Source organism: Heloderma suspectum, chromosome W, assembly GCF_057233095.1.
Source record: "Heloderma suspectum isolate Gila_16-S chromosome W, 16-S_ref, whole genome shotgun sequence".
Taxonomy (NCBI): Eukaryota; Metazoa; Chordata; class Lepidosauria; order Squamata; family Helodermatidae; genus Heloderma; species Heloderma suspectum.
Window position 1 is genome coordinate 59,538,317 of NC_139475.1, and position 17,795 is coordinate 59,556,111.

The 17,795-nt window shown below is 47.5% G+C and overlaps 1 protein-coding gene across 1 annotated transcript in view; it reads left to right on the forward strand.

The window, feature by feature from the left end:
* Positions 1–4,149, forward strand: part of LOC146334064 (receptor-type tyrosine-protein phosphatase S-like) — a 256,868-nt gene extending 252,719 nt beyond the window's left edge. Inside the window, 2 exon segments of the mRNA XM_084824914.1 lie at positions 2,780–2,915; positions 4,081–4,149. Coding sequence (XP_084681040.1) covers positions 2,780–2,915; positions 4,081–4,149 — 205 coding nt within the window.
* The last annotated feature ends 13,646 nt before the right edge of the window (positions 4,150–17,795 follow it).

Below are 17,795 nucleotides of genomic sequence, written 5' to 3' on the forward strand. Positions count from 1 at the left end.
CCTGGGAAAATTCTGGAGCAGATGATCAAGCAATCCATCTGGAAGCACCTTGACAACAATGCAGTGATTACTCTATGCCAACAGGGATTTGTCAAGAACAAATCCTGCCAGACAAATCTGATCTCATGTTTTGATCAAGTAACCTCCCTTGTGGACCATGGGAATGCTGTAGAAATAATATACCTCAACTTCAGCAAAGCTTTCAACAAAGTGCCCCATGATGTCCTGATGAGCAAACTAGCTCAAAGTGGGCTAGTTGAAACAATGATCCGGTGGATCCACAGTTGGCTACAGAATTGGACTCAAAGAGTGCTTATCAATGGGACCTTCTCCAACTGGGGAGAGGTCACGAGTGGGGTACCGCAGGGCTCAGTCCTGGGCCCAGTGCTCTTCCACATTTTTATTAATGACTTGGAGGAGGAGGTGCAGGGAATGCTGATCAGATTTGCAGATGACACAAAATTGAGTGGGATAGCTAATACCTTGGAAGACAGAAACAAAATTCAAAGTGATTTGGATAGACTGGAGCGCTGGGCAGAGAACAACAGAATGACATTTAATAGGGATCAATGCCAAATTCTGCATCTTGGAAAAAGAAACCAAATGCAGAGTTACAAGATGGGGGATATGTGGCTCAACAACACTACAAGCGAGAAGGATCTTGGAATTGTTGTAGATCACAAGCTGAATATGAGCCAACAATGTGATGTGGCTGCAAACAAGGCAAATGCTCTTTTGGGCTGCATTAATAGAAGCATCGCCTCCAAATCCCGGGAAGTACTAGTTCCCCTCTACTCAGTACTGGTTAGGCCTCATCTGGAGTACTGTGTCCAATTCTGGGCGCCACATTTTAAGAAGGATGCAGACAAACTGGAGAAGGTTCAGAGAAGGGCAACGATGATGATCAGGGGACTGGAAACAAAGCCCTATGAAGAGAGACCGAAAAAACTGGGCATGTTTAGCCTTGAGAAGAGAAGACTGAGGGGAGATATGATAGCACTCTTCAAGGACTTGAAAGGCTGTCACAGAGAGGAAGGCCGGGATCTCTTCTCGATCCTCCCAGAGTGCAGGACACGGAATAATGGGCTCCAGTGACAGGAAGCCAGATTCTGGCTGAACCTCAGGAAAAGCTTCATGACTGTTAGAGCAATACGACAATGGAACCAAATACCTAGGGAGGCGGTGGGCTCCCCCACACTGGAAGCGTTCAAGACGAGGCTGGACAGCCATCTGTCAGGGATGCTCTGACTTGGATTCCTGCCTTGAGCAGGGGGTTGGACTCGATGGCCTTGCAGGCCCCTTCCAACCCTACTATTCTATGATTCTACGATTCTATGATCTAGCCCGGGTGACTGACCTCTTTCAGCCAGAGGGCTGCATTCCAGTGGTGGGTGGGGCCACAATACAAAAAATACCAGCATAGTGTATTCCACATGTATTCCCTGATAACCCCTGCATAGATGTCAGCTGTTAAGACGCCCTTATGGGTAGATACCATTAACCTTAGTATGGATCTGAACCACTGGTGGTGGGGGAGGAAGTATTCTCTATTTTTGAATCAAACACCACTTCCAGGCCCCACAGAACACAGGAGAAGCTCCCTGTGTGTCCAGGAAGTGGCCATTCTTTTCCCCATCGAATGGCCCATCAAATTCAGGCCCAAGGAACTGTGAACGCCTCTGTGTTTTTTCCCAACTCCTTCAAGAACACCAAATCCCCCAGGTAGTCGCTTGTTGTTAATCTGCAATTAAAGCCTTAGTTGATTAATTGCATCACTGGAGAGATTAAAGACTCTCATACTAAGCTCACCTGCATGTTTTCTTTCAAACTTAGTATAGCGGCACTAAGTTGTCATGTGGAATATATTGTCTGCATGAGTACCAATCCCCTGCTTGGGAGCTGAGCCTGCACCACAAGAAAGACAGCAAAGCCAAGCAGCTATGAAACACTTGTGTGTATAAAACTGCCAAACTCTGTGCTCTTAAGATCCTACCCAGTCCCAGAGGAAAGGTTGTGGAAGGCAGCTCAATTGGGAAGCAGGGAGGCAGAGGAGGGTGGAATTCACCAGCTTGTCAATGTTGCCTCTTCCAGAATGGTAAATGGTAGCACAATCCCCCTTCCAACTGCTTTGCTTGCATCACAAATAAAATTGTTACTCTGGCTCCCCCCGCCCCCAGCATTGGGGGCGGCAGGGAGGTAGGATGTATTTGAGTTTTAGATTTTCTGCTTTAAAGATGTTATTTTATATATAACTCAGTGTTCCCCAACCTGGTGCCTTCCAGATGTTTGGACTTCAACTCCCATCAGCTCCAGCCAGCATGACCTGGGAGTTGTCGTCAAAAGCATGCACCTGGCGGGCACCAGATTTCAAAAGGTTGATGTAGCTTTTTGAATGTTGCATTTGTATTGCCCTTTGCTGTGCTTTGTGTTCCTGTAGTGCAAATTTGTTTGCATTGAATCCCTCCCCCCGCCCTCCCAGAGGCCTACAACTCTTATCCAGCATAGCTGAGGGATAAAGGGAGTTGTAGGCTAAAAAATTTGGATGACCACAAGTTGCCCTCTCCTGGATTAATGTGCTCCCTCATGGTGGGAGTGTTGAACCCACTGGCTGTTTCCACCTCAGGGTTAAATATCACCGCATACAATACACCAGGCTTTGCAAAATAAGGCCTACTACCTCCACAGCAGAATGCATGCAGCTGCCAAGACCCCATCACCGGCAGCTCCATTGCATGCATGATGTTCTCACCCCTTTCCCCCCTCGCCCCCTTATTTGCAGTGCTGGAGTGGGAAGGACTGGTGTCTTCTTCACTCTGAGCGTCCTACTGGAGAGAATGCGCTACGAGGGAGTTGTGGATATCTTCCAGACGGTGAAGATGCTGCGAACACAAAGACCTGCCATGGTGCAGACGGAGGTAAGACAAGGAGGGACCACCTTCTGCCAACTGGGCTCTTTCCCCCGTATATGTTCCTGCCTCAGCTGCAGGAGCAGGCTTGTACATTTGTTTGTGAGCGTGGCGAGTGACCAGCCTTCCCCCCATTCTCCAAGGTCCACAGCTGGGTGGAAATCATCCCAACAACTGTGCAATGATCCCCAGCTCCAAGATTGGGAGGAAGGCTGAGGATGGCTTGGCACCTGGACTTACTATCCTACTCCAAAGTAGTAAAGGCAGGGTCAGGGCCAGCCTGACCATTAGGCAAAGTGAAATAGGCGCTTCAGGCAGCAGATGATAGGAGGCAGCAGCAGCAAAGTGTTGGGGAAAGAGCTGTGTGTCCTGCCCTGTTCCCTCTACACTAGCCTGCTGCCTTCAGGGGCAGCGGACATCCCATCCCCAGTACTGAAGTAAGATTCAACTGCCAGACCAGTCGGCTTTTGTACCTGAGATAGGAGTGGGCGCCATCTTGTTCTTCACCCCAGGCAGCAAAATGTCTTGGGCTGGCCCTGGCAGGGAGCCGCCATTTAAGTTTCCCACAACACCCTGCAGCAACATCATTTTGGGGACACTGAGATAAATTAAAAGGGTGGCTTTCAGGTCTAATGCTGATTGGAACAGTGGGTAGGCAGACATAAGCGGGGAGGCCCTGACAAGTCAGTGGGACCGTGGGAGAACCATGTGTTGACGCTGAGTCTGACCCTGGGACCAAAAACACTGATCTGATAAGGTGGACTCCTGTCCATGAAAGCTTGGTGCCGTAATAAATTTATTGGTCTTTAAGGTGCCACAAAACTCTTTGTTGTTTGTGCCGCAGCCGGCTAACACAGAGCATCAGAGAAGAACTGGGGAGAGAGGTTTAAATCTCCAGCTCAGCTATTGAAGCTCTTGGGATGTCCAGGGCTCATTATCACTCAAGCTTAACTACTTCATAGGGCTGTTGTGAGGATATTAGTGGAAGGATAGAAGAACCATGTACGTCGCCTTGAGCTCCATGGCGGGATTATAGATGCAATAAATAAATAAAATGTTATCTAGACCTTTGGTGCATCTTAATGACATATTTTAGGATAATGGAACAAGCTGTACATTATAATACTGCTCTTCTCCTCCCCCTGCCCTTCTTACTCCTTAAATCTATCTACAGGATGAATATCAGTTCTGTTACCAAGCAGCACTTGAGTACCTGGGAAGTTTTGATCACTATGCAACATAAAAAAAAAATCCAACAACTAAAAAAAAGAAAAAGCCATTCATCGTGCAGACTCGTACCACTTAAAAGTCACGGAAGGCCCCTTTCAAGCTAAGAGAGGTGCGCATTAAACTTTTAAAAAACTAAAGGCTGAATCAGAAGAGTGTTACCTCCCTGAACACCCCCCCCCCCCCATTTTTGATGCTACAGGGCAGAGGAGCAGTGAGCAAAGAGCTGATCAGCAAACACCCCTTCTACGCCTCCCCCCCACACACACACAATCCACGTCTCCGGGATAACCCCCCACCCTTACCCACTCCCACCCATGAATGTAAAACCTGGACTGCAAAGCATTGTCAGGTGGCTCGGAAGGCGAATCGTAATTATTTTTTCTTTTTAAGTGGTGAACCTGTTCTTACCTCATTTGGTGTTTGCAGTATGGGTGGGGCAGAACTGATCCAAATGCTTAGGGAAACTTTTAAAAAACAAAACAGATATGCACATTACCCCCCTGTAGTAAAAATGTAACCTAAAAGCCATTGTATGTGTCTTAAGCAGCACGTAGTATTGTAAGAGCTGCGCATGCCTGGAATGAGCAGACAGTAACCCTAAGATAAGGTTGCCAAGCAAACTGCTAGCAACCAATCAAAGTGACACGCTGGCTGAGGAATGCAAGCTAAGTGATAAAACTGTAGCGCGGAGGTTGCCCAGGGTCGACTCTGCTTTGAGCGTGAGCTCCTTTGTCGAACTGTTTGCAAACAATAAAATCGAGTTGGACCCAGCCTGCAGTTGACTCTCCTCTTCGGGGCAAATTGGACTAGCCTCCAGGGGGCGAAACTAGCATTTTGTGCAACAAACTGGCGAGCAGTCAGGAGTCCCTTGGACCACCCTGGGGTCAAACGACAGAACCGGCAAAGGTGCCTGTGGGGCGCGCCGGACCGCCTTTGAGGTCTGCCACGGCACCAGAGAACGGGGGTCGGGACACCCAGGAGGTTAAAGGCGTGGACTCCATTGATTGAGTCAACCAGGCTGAATGGGTCTGAAGAGACGGCACTAGGGTGCTGGGCGGAGTAAGTACTTGATTTCCCTTCTGTCTTTCTGTTTGAGTTGCCTTCGGAGCGTCTGAGGTTTGTCAGACTCTGTGTAAACGTCTGAGGTTTGTCAGACTCCGTGTATGGTTTCAAATAGAGCGGGTAGCTATAGAGCGGGTAGCTCTATTTCAAATAGAGCGGGTAGCTCCCGTTTAGAAAGCTCTGCCACTCCCTTGGGATGCATGCTAAAGAACTTTAGCAAAGTCAAGCATCTGAGGTTTGTCAGACTCCGTGTACTAAGATGTCGAAAGGCAAGCTGGTTACACTCTGTCAGTTGGAATGGCCAGCATTTGGAATTAGTTGGCCAGACATAGGATCCTTTGGTGTAAATCTTGTAAATGCTGTATATAAAAATGTGGTGAATAATGGGCAATGGGATCAATTCGCCTATATTGATGGTTGGTTGAATTGGTGCGGAAAGAATCCCCCTTAGTTACAGAAGTGTAAATGTGTAAATGTGTTACTGGCAAAGGACCACAGGGGCAAGAGACCCCGGGTGGTGTCCGAATCAAGTAGTAAGAGATAAATTTGCCTCAGGGAAGGCGAGGTTATCAGCATTTGGACGAGTGCCAACCAAAATCCACTGAAGGCGAGAAAAGGTTGAATATAAAGTTCAATATTGTAAAGTCATGATGGTATGCTCCGAGGTGAAGCCCAAAGCCCCTGTTCCCCCCGATTCAAGCCCCACGGAAGGAGCTTGAAGACTGGGAGACCCTGCCCAAGGTGCCCTGAGCTCCCCCCGGTCTGATTCGGTCTGTTAGGTTGGGAGGAGAAGTTGTTGGGGGAGAGAGGGGGCCCTCCAGAGACAGTTTGTCTGCCACCGTATCCAAGTTTGTTAGAAGAAGCAAAAGCAGTTGAAAAGCGTTGCAACTTCTGAAGAAAGAGATTTGTTTGACGTCTTAAAGACTGTGGCAAAATCACAAAACAAAGACAGAGCAAGTTCTTAAAATATCAGGGTCTGTGTGAGCTTCTCTCTGTCAGCCTGCTCAGAGCAGAGCCAAGGGGGACTTGCCTAACCCCCCTTCGCCGCGGCTGGTTTAGCCTTAGCAAGCAGAGAGGCTGGAAGGTGTCTGTGAGGACCTGACAAAAGAGTGAGATTTGCAAAAAACAAACAAACAAGAAAAGCATCACAGCTGGAAAGCTGAGCAGCACTGCTCTGTTCTTACCTGTGGAGGAATCTAGAAGAGGTGTAAGGTTACACCTTCCCCATTCGAACTGATGAAGAGACACAGAGCTTTTGTTAAGAACATCCCTTCTTTATGGCCCAAAGCCTTCTTTGTTAGAGGGACTCTGCACATGGACTGGAACTTTGGCCAGTTAAAGACTTGCCATAAAAAGTACTGTGAGGCTTGTCATAGCCTTAAACTCCCGTTGTTGTAGATTGTGTGTTTGTTTGTGATCAGCTCAGTGTACAGTTTGATTTGTGATTTCAACACTCAGATAAAAAGCTGCATTTGACTGAAAGAACTGGGTATATTTAGCCTTGAGAAGAGAAGACTGAGAGGAGATCTGATAGCACTCTTCAGGTACTTAAAAGGTTGTCCCAGAGAGGAAGGCCAGGATCTCTTCTCGATCATCCCAGAGTGCAGGACAGGGAATAATGGCTCAAGTGACAGGAACCTGGATTCCAGCTGAACATCAGGAGAAACGTCCTAACTGTTAGAGCAATACGACAATGGAACCAATTACCTGGGGAGGTGGTGGGCTCTCCCACACTGGAGGCATTCAAGACGAGGCTGGGCAGCCATCTGTCAGGGATGCTCTGATTTAGATTCCTGCACTGGGCAAGGGGTTGGACCGGATGGCCTTGTAAGCCCCTTCCAACCCTACTATTCTATGATTTCCAAGGCTTTGATTTCATTTACCCTAATGAAGCATACAGACACAAATTTCTAGAGATTCATAGACTACAAGGAAACAGCCTTCAAAAAGTTCAAAGAGAAACTACGAAAGTTAGTTTCCCTTTAAAAAGGGGGGCAGCAAATTCTCTTAACTTAAGAGGTGAGAGAGAGAGAGTCCCCCACTCTCCCGTGATACTTCTAAGCCCAGCTGTGTTTCTGAAGCCTAAGAAAGTTCCTGCCCCATGTGTTCCAGCTCTTTCTCAAAATCTGAACTGTTCTGACGTTCCATTTGCTCAGAGGCAAACCTGACACTCTGCCAAAACTCATGCAGTGTGGAGTTGCCAATGCAAAAATGGTGGCTTGGAACTCTTTCCACATATGAGAACGCCCTTCCCTTGATTTTGATGGGCCCTGACCATGCAGTCAGAGGAGCAGTATAATGGGTAGATCTGCTCCGCCATGCCCTACTATACAAAACAAATGTTTTCCAGTCATGGTGTTAGATTTTAATGATATGAAAAAGGTATAAAAGAAGGCAGAAGAAAGTAGCAGACAAAAAGGCTTAAAAAGAAAGAAAGCTTATCCCAAATGTGTGTCGTTGAAGATCTAAGCAAGCGAGTCTCTGTCGAAGCAATGGCAAACAGCCTAACTTGCAGAGAAAACAAAGAGTTAAAACTGGTGCATGGCACAGAGAATTTGAAACATGATTTGCAGAACAGGCAAGTCAAAAGATAAGTGTGCCTGTTACAAGAGGGAGGCTATAGTAGCCATAAAAAGGGGTGAAGCCCCCGTATGAAGCTTTAACAAAAATATTACCCACTAGAAGTGGACAATTAAAATAAAAAAGGCTTTTCTTAAACTGAAGCAAGCCTTAATATCACCGCCTGCTTTAGCCTTATCAGACCCCAGATCATGACGTTTTTAGAGCTATGATGCACATGAGAGCACATAAAAAAGTGCCATTCCTGGAAAAAGGAAAAGGCAATGCTGGCAGCCACCATGGGCGGAGATATAAACAGCAGCTTGAGAGCACAGAAGTGACCGGGGGGGGGGGGGGGCAGAAAAGGAAAGGGCCAACCGGGGCTCAATAAATGTGCGTATTGCCGAGAGAAGAGACATTGGAAGAAAGATTGTCCAGAGCTGAAAGAAAAGAGAAAAGAGACTCACCCTGAAGGCTGCCAAACGCTGGCAGGGTCCTCCAGTGGGGGGGAGTCTAGCTAAAGGGCCACCACCCTACGAACAAACGCTCGGGAGAATCCCAAGGTAAAAGTAAGGGTTGGTGGCGAGGACTGTAAAGCCCTAGTAGATACTGGAGCCACATTTTCTATGATCCCTGTGAAGCCCCCCGGCAAGAGAAAGTGGAAAGCATGTAACTATAAAAGAAATTAAAGGGAAAAAAAAAAACAAATTGCCCGTGTGTAAGCCCCTCCTCACGAAGACTGGAAATAACATACTGGAACATGCCTTTGTAGTTTCATCTGCATACCTGGTTGCCCTCTTGGGGCGGGACTTGTTAACAAAACTGCAAGCTAAAATCTTCTTCCGTGATAATCAGATTGTAGTACAGCTGCCAGCAATGCAGGGATCAAATTATCGAATGGCCCTTCAAGCAATCAAGATTGTGTCAGAGGCCAAAGGGACTGAGATTTTAGAGAAAGTTGATCCATGTGTGTGGGCAGACAGAACCCCTGCCCGACCAAATGCATGACACAAATTAAAATCTTCTTTAAAAAGGGAGAGCCCTGTGTGCGTGAGGCAGTATCCTCTGAAAAAAGCCACCTGTGCAGGCTTGAAGCCGCTCATTGAGAAGTTCAAAAATTATGGTTAGTTAATAAAGGGATCATCCCCCTTTAGCACCCCGATTTTGAGTGCGCCCGAGGCAGATAGCACCTCCTTCAGGTTGGACCAAGACCTGAGAACAGTGGCTGACTGCCCTTTGTGCCTCAAAAATGATTCAAAGATGCTTGAGCCCCCAGCTCAAATGAGAAGTCGCCCATGCGCTTACTATCCTTTTCAGAGATTTCAAATTGACTTTTCAGAGTTGCCCCAGACTCATGGCTATCGGTACCTGCTAGTAATGATAAAAGCAATTGACTGCACCGCTCAGACAGTAGCCAAGATCCTGTTAAAAAGTAATCCCTAAGCTCTTGTTACCTAAAGAGAGTGAATCAAATCAGGGGCCCCATTTTGTTGGACAAGTGACGCAAGTAGTGGCCCAGGCATAACAAACTAACTAGAAGCTACACCCCCCTTGGAAACCTCAATCTACAAGTCAAGTTGAGAAGATGAACCGCACCTTAAAGACAATGCTCATTAAAATTTGTTGAAAGATTAAGTTGAAAGGCCACAGGCCTTGCCAATCACCTTGACTCGAGTACGGTGCACCCCCAAGGGAAGTATTAAATTGACACCTTTTAAACGTTCCACAAGTGCCCACCTCGGATATTACCTATGGCTGATAGCTTAAATGTGAATTTAAAAGTAAAAGTTTTAAGATTCAAGGTTATGTTACTGCTTTGCAGTCTGTTTTGTTTTCACAGGTTTGCGACACCGCACCAATCCTGGCCGTTAGATGCTCCAGTGCATAATCTCAATCCCAGCGATTGGGTGCTAATCCAGTCCTAGAAAGATGAACCACCTACCAAGAAGCAGAAGGGTCTGTTTCAGATCCTACTTACCACTCCCATTGCTATGAAAGTCGCCAAAGAAAAGAAGTGGATTCATCACACTGAATAAAGGCATCACCCGCACCAGAGAGGGTCACACCGGAAGCTGACCCACCTGAAGGTCACCGTTGGAATAATGAACCCCTGAAAGGACTCAAGTAGCTCTACAGAAAGAGGGTGCTCTCGTCTCAAGGGTTCCTGACGAACGGAACAAAACGGAGTTCCAAAAGTTCAAAAAAAAAGTGTTTTTGTTGTCAACATTCTAGTAGCTAGAACAAAGGCGTCCCAGGCCTCATTCGCTGTTTAGAGAAAACCGTCCATGCCACAGCGATAATAGTTTGCGCCTTTAAGTGCGTAGTCCACCGCTGGACCAAAGAGAGTATAAATTTGAGAAAAGCCTTTTGAGGGGGGAAGTGTAGTAAAAATGTAACCTAAAAGCCATTGTATGTGTCTTAAGCAGCACATAGTACTGTAAGAGCTGCGCATGCCTGGAATGAGCAGGCAGTAACCCTAAGCTAAGGTTGCTAAGCAAACCTCTGGCAACCAATCAAAAGTAACACGCTGGCTGAGGAATGCAAGCTAAGTGATAAAACTGTAGCGCGGAGGTTGCCCAGGGTCGACTCTGCTTTGAGCGTGAGCTCCTTTGTCGAACTGTTTGCAAACAATAAAATCGAGTTGGACCCAGCCTGAAGTTGACTCTCCTCTTTGGGGCAAATTGGACTAGCCTCCAGGGGGCGAAACTAGCATTTTGTGCAACACCCCTGCCCACACCATGGAGAATGGCAGCCTGTTGGGAACGAAGAGCTGAGAGGGAGGCCAGAGAAGGAGTGTGACTTTAAAAAAGAAAACAAGAAGAATTTGACCATAAAGATAGTATTTTAGGGTTCAGTTTACATACTAATCTCAGCTGGCAAGCTTTAAAGGAAGCCAGTTACAGGTTTGCTAATTGGGAAAGGAAAAACACAGCAAGTCTGCACCAACTAGGCCAAATGAAGCATTCTCTGTTTGGAATGGCAATCCTTGATTTTGGTTACGGGTATTTTGCCATGTTGTGCACACATACTCTCTCAACTCACCTTTCAGACACTTGGAACATTCCTCACATCTTATGATTCCAGAATTTTTATGTCAAAGAACAAACAGAAACATGCAATAATACAGAGCTAGCAAAGACCCCAAATGTCTCTCAAACAGGAAAAGACCCCCCCCACACACGCACACACACACTTTTGCACTCTTTCCCCATACCACAACCACCCACAATTACCCTGAATCCTGGTAATTTGCAGCCCAGTTCCACAAACTTTTGCTCCCCATATTTCAAGACAGTGGAGGTACAAAATACATTTGTAACTTTAAATGATTCAAACTCTCCCCCCACTCTCCTAATGCCAAAGAGAAAAACGGCAAATTTTAAGGGGCCCTCTTACATGGTGGATTTTGAAAAAAGGGAGGGTTCGTGGTGGTTAAACTACTGGTACAGCATCAATGTGCCAGGGCAAAGATTCCATAGCTCCATCTCTTGAAATGTAGCTCACCTTCCACAATGCAAGCAGGATAGAAAGAACAATGGGGCTGATTTGGGGGGGGGGGGGTGTCAGGCAACACCCATGAGTGGCTTTCTTTAAAAGGTATTGATGTATCTCTAGCAAGTGACATTAATTTTTATTTTTTATTTTACTTTTGGGGTCTCTCTCTTTTTTTTAAAATGGTGTATTTTTTTCCTTTTACAAAATATGTAAAAAATACAAAAGAATGTCAGTCAATTAATTTACAAAAAGAATTACTTGCTTGTTCATATTATGTTCAAAGACAGTCTATTTTTTCACTGTATAAATGTTATGTGTAATGGCTGTGTGACACAAAAGAAATGCCATGCGAAATATTACTACTTTCACATATTGCTTTCCTACCAATTAAAAAAAATTGTAACACAGAAAGAGGTTTAACCTGCTCATATATCAACAAAATTTTGCTGCTTAATTTTTATTATTGTTATTATTTTCCCCCTTTCATAAGGCATTTAGGGAATCTTGTCAAAGGGTGTGAGGTTAGGGGAGGATGAACAGCTGAGGGTATGCATCCCTTCTCCACCAACAGCCTTCATTCAAAAGCCTGCTCTTTCTGGGGAAACAACAACTAAGTGGGGAACAAATCCAAACACCTGCATCTTTGGGGGAAATTCTGTACTACGGGGGCACAAAGACAGACACGCTTGAATCCAGAGAACACACAGGGTGGCAATATTGTTCTGGAAAGGTACTTGGCATAGCTGAAAAACGCACTCTCCCACCCGTGGGTGGAAGCCCAGCCCAGCAAGAGTCGATGTAGCTCCTGGTTTTACTGCCTTCATAGGACTGTGAAAACTGGATGCTTTAAGGTCCCAGTTAACCACCCAGGTGGGTCACTGAGACGTGAAGGCCTAGTGCGATGACCATTACGATTCTAGGGTCTGCAGAAGGCAGGTTCCACCCTCTGCTTTAGCCTTAAGATTACTGGGTGGCCTTAAGCCAGTCACTCTCTCTCAGCCTAACCTACCTCATAGGGTTGTTGTGAGGCTAAAATGCTACAACCCCCCCCCCCAAGCTTTTCAGAGGAAGGGTGGGTAATAAATGTTTAACTGGTGGCTGAGTAGCATTTCTCTCTCCCCTTCCCCCGCCCCCCCAAAAAACCTTGTTTCTTCACTTGAAATCATGTTCTCTGGATTAAGTCAACAGAATCTTGGAACAACAATTTTGGGAAAAAATGGATTCACCCCCACCAGCAGCAATATTTAAATATAGATTTTACAAAGGTACTGAACCAAGCCAAGGGATCCGAAAAGATACATCTCAAAACCCAAAACTCCTGGGTTCGATTTATACCAATTCTTGGTTTTGAGGACTGCAGGTTGGTACGATGGTGATGGCAGGAACAGAATTCAGCCCAGCCTGGCGGTCACCCAAGACACCAATAGCAACTTCCCAGCTTGATTATGACAATGGTAACTCTTTGGGGTTTTTTTAAGGGTTGTTTGAGATCTCTCTTCCCACTTGTTGCCTAAGATTTCTTTAAATATGTTGAAAAGAAAAACCTTACATTGGCAGGGTTTGGGAGGATGAGGAGAGGGTATGGGCAACTGGGTGTGCCAATTTTTCCTCCCTTTGTGTTCTTTTCTTTTTAAAATTTCTTTCCTCCCCTTCTTTATATGAAAGCAAGGCCTTGTTGCTATCACACTGTTATTTCAAAATGAAGCAGTTTAAGTGGCTTCCATGCCACTCTGTATGTACATATATATATATTGACTTTGTATTAAAGGAAGATTGTCTGAAAAAATGAAAAGAGTGGGATTTGTTAAAAATACGCTTGTTTCATGAAAGGGGTGGGAGGGAGGCACGGGCAATGGATCTAACTGATAAGCAGTGGTTCTTTGTCTGGTCCTGGTGGGGAAATCCAATGATACCATGCATTAATTAAGACAGAGGACAGACACTATGCTTCTCTCTTTTCTTGCGAAAAAGAATGCTGAAAGTGGGAGGGGCTATAGAAAAGGTAACTCCAGGTAGAATAGGGTCAGTCATGGGAATGAATGAACGTTTATTGTTCAAAGCCATAAGCCATCATAATTTTTATAAAAAAAGAATAAAATCCAATTCGTCAAAAACCCTGCTGGTTTAAAAGACCAGACAATCTCACGTTGGTCCAAACACCACAAAGCCAGAAAATTCAAAGCTAAGGCTTATCTGACATGCCCCTGATCAGTCATGATGTTGTGCAATGTCACAAATTGTGCTTGCTTATAACTTACCCTCCATGCACCCACACTTTTCCTGGGTCTTTCAGTCCCAAATCCAGATTGGGAGGATGGAGTAGCCTGGGACCAGCAAAGATGCTCTACGTTGTCCTGGTCCTGTATTGTGTTATGAAGCATCTGAGCCTTACTGTATTGCTAGAGGAATCCAACAAGTGGTTTGGCAATAAGGCGAAGTGAGGGATGCTTGACCCATCGACCACTGGATGCAGGGGTCATGTCATTGGAGCCAATCCAGACCGAGCACCAGTGGGAAGTGACGGGCTGCCGCAAGGTAGAACTGAATGTCCTCCCTATGTTCCACCAGGGCCATCTCTAAGGGTACCGTTTCCTGGACCACAGGGCCGGAGGCGAGCAAGCGGCCATCAATGGTTTCCACCAAGATGGGCTGGGGTGCAGGTTGGTGAGGAATGTGGTGCAGGTCTGCGAAGGCTAGATCCATGAAACGACTGGTGGAACCCGAGTCCAACATGGCTGTGGCCTGCAGGGTCCCCTGTCCAGCGACCTTCAGAGAGACCATCACAGTCAGATGCTTGGAAGGTGAGGAGCTGGATTGGTAGGCCCTCTGGAAGACCAAACCACCCCAGTCTAAGGGCCCGTTGCAGCTGGGGTATGGCAATTTTCTGGGGTTGGGGTATGGGGTTGTTTGGCAGGACAATGGGCCACGACATGGTTGGGCCCCCACAATACAGGCAGAGCCCTTGCTGCCAACGCCTCTGCTTCTCCCTAGTGGGTAGTCATGACTGGGCCCCACCCAACTGCATTGGCTCTTCCAGGGGGACCAGTTCCCTCCCTGGGGTCTCTGGTTCTGTCTCTCCGGGGGTGGCATTCCTGGAGGCTGACTGGCAACGCACTGAGGCATGTCTGCTTTCCAGCCTTCCCTCAATCCAAAGGCACAAGTGGATCAGGGCCTGCAAGGTGGTAGGGTGTTCTGCTCAGGCTAGGTCAGCCAGCAGCGCATCAGAGAGCCCCTCCTGAAATTGGTCCACGAAGGCTGCCTCATTCCAGGACAGGTTTTGCTGTAACAGTCAAAACTCAGTGATGTAGTCTGTGAGGGGGCGGTGGCCTTGTGTCAGCTGCCTTATTCAGTGGTTGGCAGTGGCAGCTTCCACTGGGTCCCCAAACATGGCCTTGAGCTCCCTGCGAAATGTAGCCAGGTTCACTAAGAGAGGGCTGTGCTCCAGCAGGATCGGGATGGCCCAACTGTCTGTGGCTCCAGTAAGGAGGCTAATCGGGATCCCACCCAAGTCTTATCATCTGGGAAGGCCTCCAGCTTTAAGTCCATGAAGAGTCGGGTTTGTGCCAGAAAGGCATTTTCCCTTCACAGGGGGTGGGGGCCGGGGCAGCTGCTCCTTCCTGAGCTTGAAGAGTTTGCACCGCCGCTGTTAGCACCTCAATTTGAGAGTGAAGGAATGCATTTTCCTGCTTCAACTGTTCCATACCAGCTAGATTCCAGCCCTAGCTCTCCCCCACATATTTTGCTTTTTCACTCTAGCTGGCTGAAGAAGCAAACTGTCCGCTCCTCTCAGCTGACCGCAGCTGGCAGTGATAAATCACAGGCTGATAACAGGGTCATAAACCTGTCCAAGGCTGGGAAGCGAAGAAGTGGCTTGTAGCAAGGGATGCTTTACCTGGGCAGTGAGTCCAAAGCATCGAGGGAAAGAGAAGTCTGAGGTCCAAAACACACAAGGGAACACGAGCACGGTGGTGCACAAGGGCTGAGGCTGAGAACCTCAGTAAATGAAGTTGTTCTTCAGCAGCCTTGCCCCAGCCTGTCTCTGCCTGTAACTGCTATGACTTGAGGCAGCTGCATCCAATCAGTCCTCCTGCCTCTGAGAGCCTCTCCATCTTAAACGGACAGAGGCTCGCCTACGCTGGTCCCAGACATGCAGCTGCCTTTGCTCTGCAGGGGTCGGGGGCGTTTCGCCCTCCAAATCCTCTGGGGGGACTGCAGCTAGGGATGTACAAATCCCCTACCTGCCAGTCCGGGGGGGGGGGGGGGAGTGATACGTTCCTCCCCCCCAAATCCTCGCAGGCCGGCTCCGTGGTGACTGCGGAGCTGCCTGCTGGCTCCATACAGGAAGCGATACGGCCACCATTGCCGTGCCATATTGCTGAGCACTCACTGCAGGAAGGGATCCGGATGCAAATGGCATCTGCTACGCCATTTGCATCCCTGGTTTTTCATGCGATAGGCTACGCAAATATCTACGTAAATATAAAAGTGTGGTCTATTGTGTGAAAAAATAGGGACACAAATGGCGTAGTGGACACCATTTTGGCCGTAAAGCTGTTAGACTGACCTAAATGCAGCCATTTACGGTCTCATTTAGCTTAATCTAAGACCTTTACAGCCACAAATGGCGTAGCAGACGCCATTTGCGTTCGGATCCCTTCCTGCAGTGAGCACTCAGTGATACAGCACGGCAATGACGGCTGTATTGCTTGCTGTACAGAGCCGGCCAGCGAGGAGGATCCGGCTCCACGCAGGTCCTGTGGGGGGCAAAGGTAGGTGGACCCGTTCTGCCATGCACTCCAGAGGCTGGATTCAAAAGAATCCAGCTTCAATGGAGTCCATGGCGGAATTCTCAGACATCCCTAACTGCAGCTGGGCCTGGAACCTCCACAGGGGGTGAGGGGGCTTGGGCTCCTTCTGCGCTGGTCCCTTCCCCTGGGTCTGGAGCTTGCCATGCCCCTTAATCCTGGGAGGAGTCCGAGGGGGGGGGCATGACAATAACCTCCACATCCCAATTAATGTGGTGGAAATCATAACAATATCACCGCACCTAAAAAAAAGATATTGTAAGAGCTGGAAAAGGTGCAGAAAAGGGGAACTAAAATGATCTAGAGGCTGGAGCATCTCCCCTATGAGAGAAGGTTACAACAGCTGGGATTGTTTAGCTTGGAAAAAGGAGGGCAAGGGGAGACATGAGAGAGGTGCACAAAACTATGCATGGGGTGGAGAATGTGGAGAGGGAGACATTTTTCTCCCTCTCTCCTAATACTAGAACCCCAATGGGGTCATTCCATGAAGCTGATGGGTGGGAGATTCAGGACAGATCAAAGGAAAGACTTCCTCACACAGCACAGGATGTAGTGATGGCCACCAATTTGGATGGCTTTAAAAGGGGGTTGGACAAATTCCTGGAGGAAAAGGCTATTGATGGCTGCTAGTCCTGATGACAATGTGCCACCTCCAGTACCAGAAGCAGTGAGCCTCGGTACATCAGTTGCTGGGGAACATGGGTGGCAGGGTGCTGTTGCGCTCATGTCCTGCTTGTGGGTTTCCTGTGGGCAGCTGGTTGGCCACTGTGCGACCAGAATGCTGGACTAGATGGACCCCTGGTCTGGTCCAACAGGGCTCTTCTGATGTTCTTATGTTCTTAATGTACTTTTAAAGCAAAAATAACATGAGCATCTGTGTCCATTCCTACATGCACCACTGCCCCAAATTGGTCCCCCCACACATGTAAAAACATGGGCATTCTACCACTTCTAAGCACAGCCCTGCTGGGTCAGGCCAAAAGCCTTTCTATCCCTGCATGCCCGTGGTGGGCCACAGTAGCTAAGCAGATGGCAATGGGAAGCCCACAAGCAAGACGCAAGGGCAAGTGCCTTCTCCTGCTGCTGTTCCCCAGCAGTAACACACTTCCTTTCTGAAAGAGGGCTGTGTGGTTCAACCCAATGCGACAACCTTGTTACTGTTCAGCCAAGGTGCCCGGTGTGCATGCAAAAGGACACCCTCATTGCTAAAAGATGACATTTTGGTTTTACACACACACACACACACACACATGTGAGCTAGTGCACAACAGGACATCAAATTGGGGGAAGCCAAACCAAAAACTAGCCAACTTGCTAGTCCTCATTGTTAGAGAGTAAAGCTTTTCAAAGCATTAGCTGGTAAAGAACTAGAAATGAGCAGCAGCGGGACATATCTTTAGCACCTGCCCCCCTCCCGGCAGAGCTATTGTCCTCAACTTTCATTTGACTTAACCCCGATCTCCAAAGACTTTTCCTTTTCAGAAGGAGTAAATAAAATCTAGAGCCATGGCTGACTTACCTCTCTCTGCTCCATTTCATTCTCCTATATGCTGTTTGGATGTAACCTTTCCAGCAAACTCAATTAAGAGAGATGTGGGGTTTCGAGCTCAGCAGGTACTTGGAAAAAAAAATTAAGTATATCTTTCTTCCCTCCGCCTACCAGTGTGCGTGCGTGTGTGTGTGCATGTGCGCATGTGTGTAAATAAAACCTTGCACACCTGCTAATGCTCTGCCTGGC